The following is a 14,076-nucleotide window of genomic DNA, read 5'->3' on the forward strand; positions in this document are numbered from 1 at the left end:
AATTTCGTATACGGACTCTTAATATTGGTAGCAAAATAACATTTTTGCTGGTTACTTTTTGGTAGAAAGAGCAAAGCACATTTTTTATATTAAATCTCTATCAGATCTTAATCAAGTTGTTCTTATATTACTACATTTAAAGCGCTTTTGTGCGTAGATTTGAGATAAATTTATTATTTTATAAAGTTTTAGAAATCCATTGGACGGAAAAATAAATATTGGGGTCATAAGCAAACGTTCGTACTTTTAATAACTGTTATAAATTTTATAAGTCAATTTCGCCAACGCATATAAAGTTCATAGTTGATCACATCATATTGTTGTCTCTCTCTTATACAGATACATATTTAAAAAATCGCTGATAAATTACACAAAGAACAATCTGATACAGGAAACATCAGTTGCCTGATTTAGGGCCTATATTTAACCACTTTCTGATAAAGTGCCAAATAGGCTATTCACAACTTTTTCGACAGATTTTATACTTGATTTCTCTAGTTAATTGTTGGATAGCCTATTCGTCACTTATCAGGAAGTGGTGAAACAGGCCCTCATATTATAATAATTAAAACGGAGCGATCTTTAAATTAAGCGAGGCCTATTAACAGGTACGATTTTTATCTGTGATTTTCATCTACTGCGGTAGCGGCGGCGGCTGCGCGTACGTCGGATAGTACGGCGCGAATCTCGGTCCCTGAGGTATAGCGGTGTGGGAATTGTCTCCGCGGTCTTGTATAGTACGGGCCGTGTACGCTGACTCTTTGTACACCGGGGAAGCTAAAAAAATATGTTTATGTAATTACAAAAAAAAAACTTTAAAAAAAACATAGTAATGTTTGCCCAGCTTTTTGCTCAAAGGTACGTCCAATTTTCTTAAATTTTAGGACCCTTTCGAAATTATTCGTTTGTAAATTGTAATTAACTTAGAAATAAGACATTTTCACAGTAGCAAATTTAAGTAAGCAACTACAAAAGAATCCATTTAATGGCAAGTACTGCTTGTTTAGTTTAAATATAAACAACTCACTGAGTGTTGGGTACAGGCTCTGATAAGGCTGTACGGGCTGAACCCAACCGCCGGCCGCGTCGCCACCGGGAGGTCCCTATAAAAAAATATTGAAGAAATTCTTATGAAAGTGTCCATTAATATAGTATTTAGCGCTAGATACTGGATTTGTTTACAATGTGTGCCGTACCAATGCCAAACTACTGTGACAAATTAGCCAAATAAGGATTTATAGGTATGATAAAATAATTATTTTGGTCAAGTTAATATTGTCTAGTTCAGGGCTTCCCAAACTGTGCGTCGCGACGCCCCGGGGCGTCGCAACATTGTCCCAGGGGCATCGCATGTCAACACAACTAAATCGAGTAAACGCCTCGCCCATTATGTCTTTCATACATCCTATCCTAAATCCTCGGTTTCAGAAGCTATGCTCAGAAAAGGAAGCGCTTCCTTCACATTAGCCAGCCTTGCTGGCTTTAATATCTTTCATAAATTTTTTATTTTATTTTTATGCTTGTGTTTTGATTTGGTCATTATTTCCTAATAACAGTGAACAATATAAATGTCCAAATAGGGTTTTATGATAACCTATGTTGGGTAGGCTAGTTCTAAAATTAGAAAGTATTTTAGGGGCTGGGTTGAGGGGCGTCGTAAAGAAATGACAAAGTCCCAAGGGCGTCACAGTACAAATAAGTTTGGGAAGCCCTGGTCTAGTCAATATATTATCTCGACTAAATAGTGTACTATAACAGTAGTATAATCCCGGATCAATTCTGCTACCTGAGAGCCAGTCCACACGGCGCGTTGCGTCAGCGTTGCATTGACGCAGGGCTGCCGTTTTACGCATAGCCGGCCACACGGGCGCTGCGTCATTGCATCGTTATTACGAAGCAGTCTTAACGTCAACACCCCCTCCCGCTTCGTCTCGGGGGCTGCGGTCCGTCATGTGTGCGTTGCGCGCTGCTGTCACGATGCAGCGCGCCATGTTAACACCTTGGTTATTTTTAATTTGTATGTAAAACAACGCAACGGCAACGCTGACGTAACGCCCCGTGTGGACTGGCTCTGACTGGTTAAAAATCATAATAGCTTATACCTTGTAGGGTAAAAGAGACCACTTAATTGGCCAATGAGAGATACCCTGAGGGCTTCTTGGAATGAAAGAGACGAGCGATGGTTCAATAAACAAATTTCAACCTTCTCAGCTAAAAATTAAAACTCACATTAGGTTGCCCCGGTCCCACAGGTAACACAGCGGGCTGGCTGGGTGTGGAAGGCGCGGGGGGCGCGGACGGCTGATTGGCCAGTCCCACCAGGGGAACCGTACCAATAGTCACATACTTCCGGTCCTTCATGTTGAAATGCATGCCCGACACAACACACTCCACCTGAAAATGATATTTTCATCTTCTTTTATTTGATATTGTAAAAAGTATGATGTACTTGTTGGAACAATGTTATAAATACCAATAGTACTATCATATTACATTGTTAGTGCAATTATGAGCATTTATAGTTTCAATGAACCTAAATCTCACAGCTGATAAGTATAGAGGTATAAGTTTAAGTTTATGATAAACTCATTACTAAACCATTGTTAAGTTTTTTGTACAGAACATTAACCCTTTTACTATTAAATTGCATAATATGTTGAAGAATAAGTAAGAACTCCTATTAATCAAATGTTTTGCTCTGGTCTATCAAACTACTTTTTTAAGTCAGACAAGGAAGAAAAATTACAACTCCATTGTGAAAATATATTTCTTATTAGTAAAATTTAAAATACCTTCAAGTCATAATCCAGATCAATGATGTTGCAGTTAACGAGGTTGGATGGTGGTATTGGTGGTACTTCTATGTTGAGGGACCAGTGTTTGGTGGTACCGGCCGGAGCAGGGCCCTCTTGTACTGTAACCACCACATCTTTGGTCTTTTTGTTCACATTAGTAGGTGATGTTGCTCTGTAATTCACCACCTGGAAATTTTGCCATTATGAAGATGATATGAAGCTTGGCTATCAATTTAACTATTCTAATACTATTCAATTAAATAATTATACACTTTCCTTGCACTTATTCTACTTTATTTTAATATATTTATTACAAAATTGTTAAATACACGACCGGTTTTGAAAAAATCATCATCAGGTGTACATCAGTCATTTTGTAATAAATATATTTAAAAAAAGGGGAATAAGTGCAGGGAAAGTGTATAATTATTTAATTGAAGATGAATTTCCACCAAGAAGTGACAGTACATTCAATATCATATATAATACTATTCAGCATGAGGAAAATGTTTATAAGCTTTTAAGCGGGGAATTGACTACCGGGCCGCCCGCTACGGGCAGGTCTGTCGCATGTCTGCTCGTCAATTCCTAGGTACGGGCACAGACATGCCCGTTGGCCCGTGCCCGCAGCCTGCCCGCGAGATCGCATTTTTCCCGCGCGGGCACGGGCAAGTCTGTACATGAATGGTCGCGACGGGCGGCCCGCCATCATTCGCGCCTTGGAGAGCGACTGGACTACTGGAGTGCACTTAAAATATTATTGTAAAAAATACAAACACTAAACTTAGGAATGAAGGAACAAAAACAATTTTGACATTCGTTTATTTCCATTTACCTGTCTACCGTATCCTTGTTTGTAGAAAATTAAAAGCAAGGATTACATGAACACCGATCTACCTAATGCCGCTAATACAGCGAACTTATTGAAAAATCCAAAGAAATCAATGCCGATGCTGATCTATCATTTGTTACAAAGATGATTGAGTCCATGAGTCCACGACCGAGCTGCAGCCCTCTATCTATTCGACTGACTTGCCCGTTCTGTGTGTGTTCAATAGGGGCAAGCGGCAGACTTGTGCCAGACCGGGCGGCCCGCGGGCAGCCCGGTAGTGAATTCCCCGCTTTAGAGGTTTCAACTGTGATTTAAAACACATTGCATAACTGCCAAACTCCAGGAACTCCATTAAACATTCAGCTGTAAAAATAATTACCTTTCTCAAAAATATCTTCACCAAATGCAACTGCACATTGCTTTTATTTTCAATGTCTATAGTTAGTGGAATAGTTTGTCCGGGACAGTATCCTGACACAGGAGCTCTGACATCCACAGATAAAGGTTGGGAGACACAACAGAAGCAACCAAATGTCTTCTCCAATTGAAAATGAATTGGTTCCTGTAAAAAAACATAGTAACATTAATATTATAACTCTCAAAATTCCTACAAAGTAATCGAACTTAGTAGAATCACTATCAACTAAGGTGAATCACCAGTCGACAAAATTGTATGAAGCAATGCTGAACCCACAAGTCAAGATTTTTTATCATTATTTTTTATTCCACTTAAACAAACTTCAAGGATATATTTAGACATTAGCATGGCGCTCTGTGAACGCCCTGATAACCCGTATATCAGTCACTGCTGTCGCATGCATGCAGAATACAGACTAAAATAATTATTATTTAAATATTATGTAAGTATGCTTATGTGACTTTTGTTTGTAATTTTTTGATCTTGTACGTATATGAGTCTGGGATACTTGAAATAAATGATTATTATTATTATTATTATTATTATTAGCAATGTGTAAAAAGTGGAAAGATAGATAATACTATATTTCCTGAAACTAAATACATTATGACAAATTGTATGATAAGAATGAGCAAGAACTCCTATTAATCATCATTCATCAGCTATTAAAAGGCAATATCAGTGAAGGTAAACAAGAATTGTTTACAAGAGTTAGTTAATAAGCTCAAACAACTCACTCTTTGTGCTATTGAGCAAGCTGATAATTTAGCACATATTTGTCAAAATGGGTGTAAGAACTAAGAACACTTTACTTTGTTACGTAAAAAATTTTTCAAGGTCTCATTACATCTAATCTTAGCTTTTATATTTTGCCCACAGACAAACTGGACCACAGATTTGGAAAAAATATAATAAGTTCAAATTAATAAAAAAAATATATATATAAGTACCTAACAACAAAAGGTGTGGTCAAATAAACACTGCACTGTGTTTGCAGCATTTCTCTTAATATTATTGTGAATTTTTTAAATATGATGCAAAGAAAACTTATTATATAATGTTTACTTTTTATAAAGATAAATAGATTCCACACATGTAATTTGATTCAGCAACGAGAAAAACAGTTTTAATTATTATTTAAATTGTAAATTAGGTATGTAAAAGCTATAAACTAAAAATTATATCTAATAGCACTCTTACTCTATACGATGGGTTGATATTGAGGTCCAGAGCATTGATAACCGTAAATGCAGCCTTAGTATCCTGGTCAAACTTCCAAGGTCTATCCAAGGTCACTTTGACAGTATACCTCACATATCCGTATTGACCCTCAAAGGAGGATGGCAGAGCTGGTGGTAGTGTGCATGTGAAGTTATACACTTGCTTTCCAGCTGGAATTTCTATTTCACCGCCTGTACAATCAAATATTTCTGAATAAAACAGTTGAAACATCATTATACTGAATATGTAGGATTTTTTTTTCTATTGGTAAACTGTTCAAAATAACTGTTAAAGCTTAGAAAATGCGCTCTATAAGTAGTGATGATAACTTCATCCTACTTTCACCCTACATACCTGTACTGCTTCCTAAAAGGTAGTAAGATATTTGAAAATACTCTTCATTTCCAGTGTGCAGTGAGTCTACCGATTGAGTTCGTCCTTCAGAGTCTTCCTCCTGTTTGCTTTCACTCCATTCTGTGTGTGCTTCGCCCTTTATCTTGACATGAATGCCTTAAAATATAAATATATATAATAAAATAAAAATAATACTCCCCACACAGATTTCGGTGACGGTGGCCAGTTTCATTGAAACAAGACCAGGTACGCAGGAGTAATTTTATAGTGCTCAAGTGTGTGCGCAGTACACAGGAGCACTCTCTATTCCTTCACTCTCATAACCCAGTGGGACGGAAGACCGACACGACTGGCGAGAGATCAGGCGCAGGACCGACTTTTAACATACCCATCCGACTCATGGATCATCTTGTCAGACAATCAGGTGATCAGCCTGCATTGTCCTAACCAAACTTGGAAATAACATGTTTCCAACGCGGGAATGGAACCCACGTCCTCCGAGTCGAGAGCCACGCTCCTAACCATTAAACCACGGAGGCGTAAAATATATTATACTAGCTGTTGCCCGCAACTTCGTCCGCGTGGACTTCAGTTTATAGCGCGCGGTGTCAACAAAATTGGTGTCAAATTTAAAAGCTTATTAAAACCCTGGTACCCCTTAAATAAAAATACCCAAAACAGCTGTGTAGTGTGCACATAATATTTAAATTTTTTTAATTAAACTTTTTTATACCAAATTTTAAAGCTTATTTAGCTTTACACAACTTAGCTGCATTACACAACTTTAGCTTTACCCATAAACTATTTAGTATTTATTATTGGTAGGCTGTTGTTTCTGATATCTATGTTGGTAGGTGAGTTATTTAATAACGTAGCGACAGTAGTTGCTTTCCATCAGGTGACCCGTTTGCTCGTCTGACCCATTATTTTATTAAAAAAACGATCATGTAACCGATATTATCATCTAATAATCCTAAAAAACAGTATGTGTAACAATACAGATTATTCTCTATACCAAACTAACATTCTATACTTACTGTCAGATATAAAAGTGATAAATAATAATTAAATATGAAATCCATGAATATGATAATACTAGACAATAGACATCTATATAAAAATGTTTTTACTACGTACCTAATAATCGCCACACTATCGTTTGTAGCATCAAGTCGTCCTAACTATCATAGGTTCGGACTATATGAAAAGTCAATTAGTTACGATCGTTTTTAAATCACTCGGTGATTGTTTAATCCAAAAAGGACATTGCATTTGGGATACAGTATATGTAGTCTACTATGCCACATATAAATGGTTTCAATCGATTACGGGTTTTTGGTCCATACATTTTTGGGCATTCACCGTTACGCATAAACACCCCCTTACAACCCCTTTTTCCAGTTAAAAAGTAGCCTATCTCCTTCCTCAGGCTTTAGACTATCTGTGTACAAAATTTCATTACAATCGGTTCAGTAGTTTTGGCGTGAAAGCGAGACAGACAGACAGAGATACTGGGGTTGCATTTGAATTACGCATTATGGGGAGGGGGGGTGAGGGGGGACCCCCCTACCCCCTCCCTAAAGTTAGGAAATCAGTAGTTATGACGAAAAAATTTTTTTTAGTTTTTGAGATTATGTTCAATAAAACAACCAAATTAGTGGACTTACGACAAAATTTATCTTTTTTGGGTGTGGGCAAACTCGGTTCTATGTCTTTTATTGTAAATATACAGCTCCGACGCTGCGGGAATCTACGGGAATGCAATGCCCTATCGCCCTTGTGTAACAAATTATAGGCACTTGTTTGCACCCTGGCAAAGTAAGTAAAGGTTTAATTGCACCCCCTATATTTTTATAGATATAATATAACAACTGGCGTCAATTATTAGTCGACGGAGCCCCGCTACGTGGGGCTCCTATTTCTGGGTGGTTCACAAAAAAATAACCACGATGGCTAAGGCGATAATACGTGATTCAAATGCCAACCCCGGAACATTATTTTTTTGTTAACATGTCTTTAATATTAATTTTTCACTATAGTTACGTTTTGTTTTACGCGTAATTTGTTGTAAAATGTATTTAAGTGTCATAAATATAAGAACAGTAAGTATACAATTCTATAAAGCATTTACATTAGGTAATTAATTATAGCAATGTATCACTCCGTGCTGGCCCAATACGACTTGGTTGGGTTAGGTTAGATGGCTAAGGCGGAAGCGTAGCGCAGCGAAGCTCCCGCCTTAGCCATCGTGGTTATTTTTCGTGAACCACCCAGAAATAGGAGCCCCGCGTAGCGGGGCTCCGTCGACTAATAATGAATTGAAGCCAGTTCTTATAATATATCTATACACAATATAGGGGGTGCAATTAAACCTTTAGTTAGTTTGCCAGGGTGCAAATAAGTGCCTATAATTTGTTACGCAAGGGCGATAGGGCATTGCATTCCCGCAGATGCCCACAGTATCGGAGGCTCTGTTTATTTACAATATAAGACATATGTACTTTGAACCGAGTTTGCCTACACCCAAAAAAAGACTAATTTTGTCGTAAGTCCACATAACCTCTAAAACAATTTTTTTTGTGGTAACTACTGATTTCCTAACTTTAGGGAGGGGGTGGGGGGTCGCCCCTCGACCCCCCCCCCCCCCCCCTCCTCTCCCGCACCCTCCCTATAATGCGTAATTCAAATGCAACCCCATGTTCCGTCACACGTAACTTCAAACATGTATTAAAAAAAAACTATGCATCTCCTAGACACAAATCAGGTGTCATTTGAAAGGTAACCAACCCCTATAAAATGCCACCGTTCCCGCTCCTCTACCTATAATGCGTGATTCAAATGCCAACCCGAGATACTTTCGCATTTTTATTATTAGTATAGATTATAGCATCAGAAACAATAGATAATAACATAATGATACGGCAATGGAATAATGACATGATTGTATGATTATGGTTAGTATGAGTCATTGAAGCATGTATAGCGATCAGCTCACCTCTAACTTTTTTAGGACTATCAAAAACGTATTCTACTCTTCCGTTTACAGCTTGTCCTGCATAGTACGTGTTCCATTGGTTATCGAAATATATAGCCGCTTCTTTAATGCCCATGATATTTTATATTTTTCTTTTTATACTTTTTAACTATGCACCACCTATACAGGCTTTTGAAATAATTTAATAATCACAAAAACATATCAAATACAGCTGCCCGCCCCGGGATGGGTGATGTCATAACACAGACTAAGAAGAGATATGTGTCATAATAAATGTCACATTAATGACAGATGACAGATCACAGCACAGACTAGGGCCCGTATAAATAGTTGGCTCTTACCACTAAGAGCTAGCTTAAAACGTGTTTCAAGTTGCTATCCTTATTAATAAACCTCACTTGAGTACAGCTTTTATGTGCCTTTGATCAAGCGAGTGGGCAACGTGTTAAGGTTGCTTTAAAAAGTACCTGTTTTTCATTAAAATCAGGCTTTCTTTTGCTTTTACAACAGGCACTTATTAAGGCAACCTTAAACCACAAGTAGATAGTATCTGGTTTATCGTCATTTGTGAGTCACTATTTCTTCCACCTGATAGGCACTTTGGATTTAAATGAAATATTCTATGAAACTATCACTGCAAGTTTTGTCCAGAGAGAGAGACCATGGTGATCCATCATTCATCAACACTAAAATAATAGTTAGGTACTCAATTAATAAATTAAAGTATTTTTGTGCTCTGTCCAATGACTAGTACTGTCCAATCACTAGTCATGTTCACCCTATATCTTTGTATTTGGCAAAGTATACCCCCGGTGTCAGTGCCAAAAGCCAAACAGAAAAAAATTTAACTCTTATTTTTGGTTTTGACAGTTGACGTTTGTAATAAGTTGACCAAAATTTGAAAATAAATATTTGAAAAAATAGTCAAAAATAATAAAAACAGTTTTATACTTATAAATAACGGAACAAATATTGAATAATTTACAAAAATATTAAATTTAAAATATGCACAATGCCTTTTCCTCATCGGTGCTAATGAGTTTTTCTGAAGAATGGTAGATATTTCCGTAATAATTCCAGTCCATAATGGAGCAGAATGGATAGCAAAGTGTATGAAATCTATTGCGGATCAAACAATATTTAATACAAAAGCTAAAATAGAGATTGTTGTGTTTAATGACGGAAGCACTGATTGTACCCAAAAACTTCTAGAAGAATGGAAAGAGTATTTTAGTTGTCAAGGAACTTTATTTATAATAACCGGATCTTCTCTTTCGAAAGGTGTAGGTGGAGCTAAAAATGGTGCAGTTAATCGAAGCACAGGTCAATATCTTTGTTTTCAAGACATTGATGATGTTATGAATCCACACAGAATATTACAACAATGGGAAGCAGCGAAACTAAATAAAAGTGCTATTATTGGTTGTCAAGTCATAAGGGATCCACAGAACTCTACCCCTCGATTTGTAAAATGGGCCAATAATATAAAACCCGAGCAACTAACAAAACAAATTTATTTGTCCTATGGCCCCACAATTCTCATGCCCACATGGTTTTGCCACAGATCTGTTTTTGAAAAAATTGGAGGATTTGATGAATCTGGACGAGGCACTCCTGAAGATCTTATATTTTTTTATGCTCACATTGACATAGGTGGAAAACTTATAAGACTTAACCAAGAACTGCTAATTTACACATACCATAAAAATGCTACTACTTTTTCAGTCACAAGAAACAGAATACAAGAGATTCAATTAAATAGACTTGAGAGTGTTGTACTTCCACGCTGGAAATATTTTACAGTTTGGAATGCCGGTAAAGCTGGAAGACGATTTGTTCGTATGCTGAGTCACAAAAATAAAAAAAAAGTTACAGCATTTTGTGATGTTGATGTAAATAAAATAGGCCGCACAATAGAATTATACTGCCACATGGAAAGAAGAGTAATTAAGAAGTTACCAGTTTTGCATTTTACAGAAGCAAAACCTCCGTTCGTGATATGTGTTAAGCTAGACATGACAAATGGCGATTTTGAGAAAAACCTCGAATCCTTGAATCTCACAGAAGGTATTGACTATATTTTATTTAGTTAGGTAATAAGTTTGGAAGCCTTTAATACGACTTTTTTATATTTTTAATGTAATTAAGAAAATAAACACTGAAATTAATGTGATTTTATTTTATTAAGGTAGCCTCCACTACATCTCCACTATGTATTATTTAAGGTATTTTTGAGTTTTAGAAAAAAGCTGTTAAATTAATACAAATCCAATACAAATTATTAACTTTTGACTTTTTTATCGTGTAGGTCTAAGGTCATACAAGGGTTACTTTTGAAGCCTTTATATTAAACAGAAAAAAAAACAAATGTCAACTGTCGTCGGTCAGAATTATTATATTTACCGAAACGTCAAAAATATAATTCATCAATTTTGTGCACTTGATTTGTAATTATTTAAAATTTTATCCCAAGAATGGGTGAAGAAACTAAAACACTCAGTGTCGAGGAACTGAAAATAAAGGGAAATGAATGTGTTAAAGAAGAAAAGTATATAGAGGCAGTGTTACATTACACTCATGCAATTAAAATGGACCCAACAAACTATGTCCTCTACAGTAATAGATCATTTGCATTTTTAAAGCTTGACCAGCACTTTTTGTCGCTCCAAGATGCTAATGAGACTATAAAATTACAGCCACAATGGGCTAAGGTAAATATATTGTATACCTCTTTTTTATGTACTTATGAAATGACAAATTATTATAATTATTACCTGCAATAAAAAAATAATTATTTATTTCAATAGGGTTATTTTCGACGCGCTGAAGTCGAGACAGCCAGTGGTCTATATGATGAAGCATTTATATCTTACACAAAAGCACTTCAATTGGATCCACATAATCACAAAATAATAGAATCAATAAAAAATGTCACAGAGACACAAAAGAAGAAAATGGAAAGTAAGTTTAACCCACGAATCCCCAAGCAGCAGCCGGCTGCTGCATAACAATTGAAAATCTATTGTGTCTGCGATACCCACGATGGAGGTGTTAAGTTAAAATGTTGACATAATTGGCTCATAAAAAACTTACACTAATTAATAATTATTTCTATTAACTTAATAAGCCTATATTTTTGTGTTTATATATTGTAAAGTTTTCAATTATAATTATAAACTTAAACTTAAGAAAAGTCTATTATGTATATTATATATGTGTGTACATTTATTATTTGCTGATAAGTAACTGAATAAGTTAAATTGTTTAATTTTTTCAGGACATAAAAATACAATTTGGATTTGCACTTGTGTTGGTTTGATTGTGGGCATTGTTATAGTCATATTAGATTACACAATGACATCATCTCCAACGCTGACGGTAAGATTTCCTGTAAATTCATTTATTTGAAGACAAAAAATAACATCTCTAACAGATAATAATGGAGATTATAGAAATATCAAGTTATTACAATTTTAGTTTTTGTTATTCTCAACATATAAAATATTAAAAGCTGAACATTTTGAAGCTTATTTGTAATTTATGATTATTACAGAATCCTTTAAGTATGGTGGCATTTGCTATAGCCCTCTCCGGAGTGGGTTTTGCAATTGGCAAAACTGCAACACTAATGAGTGCATGGAGTGATGGCAAGTCTATTCTTCCACCAGCAGATTTAGGTTTGTAAAGTTCTGTTTATAGCAAACTAGAAGTTGCCTGCTTCATATATTTTCTTGCTATAAAAAGTATCCTCTATACTTTCCTGTATTCTATGTCAAATGTCATCAAAATCAGCTCAGTACTTAAGAGCCTTTTTTAAAGCAAACAAACACTTTTCTTCATTACATGCTAGGGTTCGAAGGATTTGGAGAGAAAGACCTGCTAACTCTCTGAAGACTTTATTCACTAGCACTAAGTCCAACACTAAGCACTAGGTCCAAACACTAAGCGCTAGGTCCAAACACTAAGCACTAGGTCCAAACACTAAGCACTAGGTCCAAACACTAAGCACTAGGTCCAAACACTAAGTACTAGTTCCAAACACTAAGCACTAGGTCCGAATACTAAGCAATAGCACTGTCCTAGGTCATAGCCAAGTCATAGGTTTCACTGGTTCACTCACTATTGACACAGTATAGCAATATGACATATCCCTACAGTAGTGAAACGAATGTACTTGCGCAGAGCAACAGAGGGTTACCTGCGGGGAAGCGGGCGGGACAACACAAAATTCGTAGACAACGCGCCAACGTCACAGGGGTGACATTGGCGCGTTGTCTACGATTTTGTGTTGTAAAACGATAACTTATCTTATAAACAATGGGATATTATAATAAATGTTCAGTGTACGGATGTAAATCTGATTCAAAAAACAAAAAGGATTTAAATTTTCATAAATATCGGCTCACAGTTTACACTAATATTGTGTTGGCCTTGGCGGCATGTATTTGCATCTCTGTTTTATTGTTTACGTTGTAAGAAGTGTAACAAGGAGAGAAACAATATAGAATAAATTAAAAATCTGTCAAATACCCTGTTACATACTAATTAGTACCTACCTACCCAGGTACACATATCAAGTGTAACATACCACGCCCTTACCGCGCACGTAATAAGAGTTTTGAAGTGCTTCTGTTACACCTGACGTGTGATTAATTATTGAATATTTTATATATTCGAAATTTCGAATGCGTCTCCATTATTTTAATCCTTCGATCGTGATTCGTGGATCATTGGAAATCTATTGTTATTCTATTGTGTCTCGCTCACCGGTGAGCTTATAGGGCTTGATGGGTTAGTTAATTTTTTAAATAGAGAACTAAAATCATCTAAAAATAAAGTTTCACGTAAATATCTGGCAGACGGCAGTACGACATAATATGTATGATTCATCTACCGGCTCAAAAATTTCCTTTCCACTCCGGTCAAGACCTTGCTGGTCCAGTCCCTTATCTTTCCTATAATTAACTATGGTGACGTGTGCTGTTTAGATCTTAATGCCGACAAACTCGATAAACTCGACCGATTGTTTAATAATTGCCTCCGATTCATATTCAACCTTCGAAAATACGACCATGTTTCTTCGTATCGCTTCAAGCTACACTGGTTACCAGTACGTCAGCGCCGCTCTGTGCAGGCACTGTGTGTGCTATATTCACTGCTGCATCATCCCCATACTCCGGAATATCTCGCCCCTCATTTTTAATACCGTTGCAGCAGGCACGATAAAAACCTCCGATCCACTTCAAATCAGCTTTTAAGTTGCCCTTCTTACAAGTCAAGTTCCGTCCACTCTTCTTTTAATATCCAGGTTATTCTCCTCTGGAACGCTCTTCCTCCGGAAATCAGGATGTCAAAAACCAGAGATACTTTTAAGCGCAGGGTACGTGAGTTTTACTTGAAACAGTTGGCAGACTCTTAGTTTTCATAATTTATGGCATAAATTAATATTTTTAGCGTCATC

At 36.4% G+C, this 14,076-nt stretch overlaps 3 protein-coding genes across 3 annotated transcripts in view; 2 read left to right on the forward strand and 1 right to left on the reverse strand.

Annotated features, from left to right (window-relative positions):
* The window catches only part of LOC121734357 (arrestin domain-containing protein 17), a 21,618-nt gene continuing 7,542 nt past the window's right edge, over positions 1-14,076 (reverse strand). Inside the window, exons 2-9 of the mRNA XM_042124892.1 lie at positions 8,616-8,734; positions 5,621-5,776; positions 5,246-5,457; positions 4,007-4,189; positions 2,793-2,981; positions 2,230-2,394; positions 1,028-1,103; positions 1-777 (exon numbers count right to left, since the gene is read on the reverse strand). Coding sequence (XP_041980826.1) covers positions 635-777; positions 1,028-1,103; positions 2,230-2,394; positions 2,793-2,981; positions 4,007-4,189; positions 5,246-5,457; positions 5,621-5,776; positions 8,616-8,730 — 1,239 coding nt within the window. The 5' untranslated portion in view covers positions 8,731-8,734 and the 3' untranslated portion in view covers positions 1-634. The remainder of the gene's footprint in view (positions 778-1,027; positions 1,104-2,229; positions 2,395-2,792; positions 2,982-4,006; positions 4,190-5,245; positions 5,458-5,620; positions 5,777-8,615; positions 8,735-14,076) is intronic.
* Positions 9,588-10,783, forward strand: LOC121734358 (UDP-GlcNAc:betaGal beta-1,3-N-acetylglucosaminyltransferase-like protein 1). The gene has a single exon (XM_042124893.1). The coding sequence runs from the start codon at positions 9,668-9,670 to the stop codon at positions 10,706-10,708; it is 1,041 nt and encodes a 346-aa protein (XP_041980827.1). The 5' UTR covers positions 9,588-9,667; the 3' UTR covers positions 10,709-10,783.
* LOC121734359 (small glutamine-rich tetratricopeptide repeat-containing protein beta-like) overlaps positions 10,618-14,076 on the forward strand; it is a 4,723-nt gene continuing 1,264 nt past the window's right edge. Inside the window, exons 1-5 of the mRNA XM_042124894.1 lie at positions 10,618-10,682; positions 10,924-11,326; positions 11,423-11,576; positions 11,893-11,993; positions 12,169-12,292. Of these exons, the coding sequence (XP_041980828.1) occupies positions 11,090-11,326; positions 11,423-11,576; positions 11,893-11,993; positions 12,169-12,292 (616 nt within the window). The 5' untranslated portion in view covers positions 10,618-10,682; positions 10,924-11,089. The remainder of the gene's footprint in view (positions 10,683-10,923; positions 11,327-11,422; positions 11,577-11,892; positions 11,994-12,168; positions 12,293-14,076) is intronic.

The sequence above is a fragment of the Aricia agestis genome, chromosome 15 (assembly GCF_905147365.1).
Source record: "Aricia agestis chromosome 15, ilAriAges1.1, whole genome shotgun sequence".
Classification (NCBI taxonomy): domain Eukaryota; kingdom Metazoa; phylum Arthropoda; class Insecta; order Lepidoptera; family Lycaenidae; genus Aricia; species Aricia agestis.

Bases quoted from the DNA above. Each gene is read 5' to 3' on its own strand.
- LOC121734358 (XM_042124893.1), top strand. From the start codon at position 9,668: ATGGTAGATATTTCCGTAATAATTCCAGTCCATAATGGAGCAGAATGG.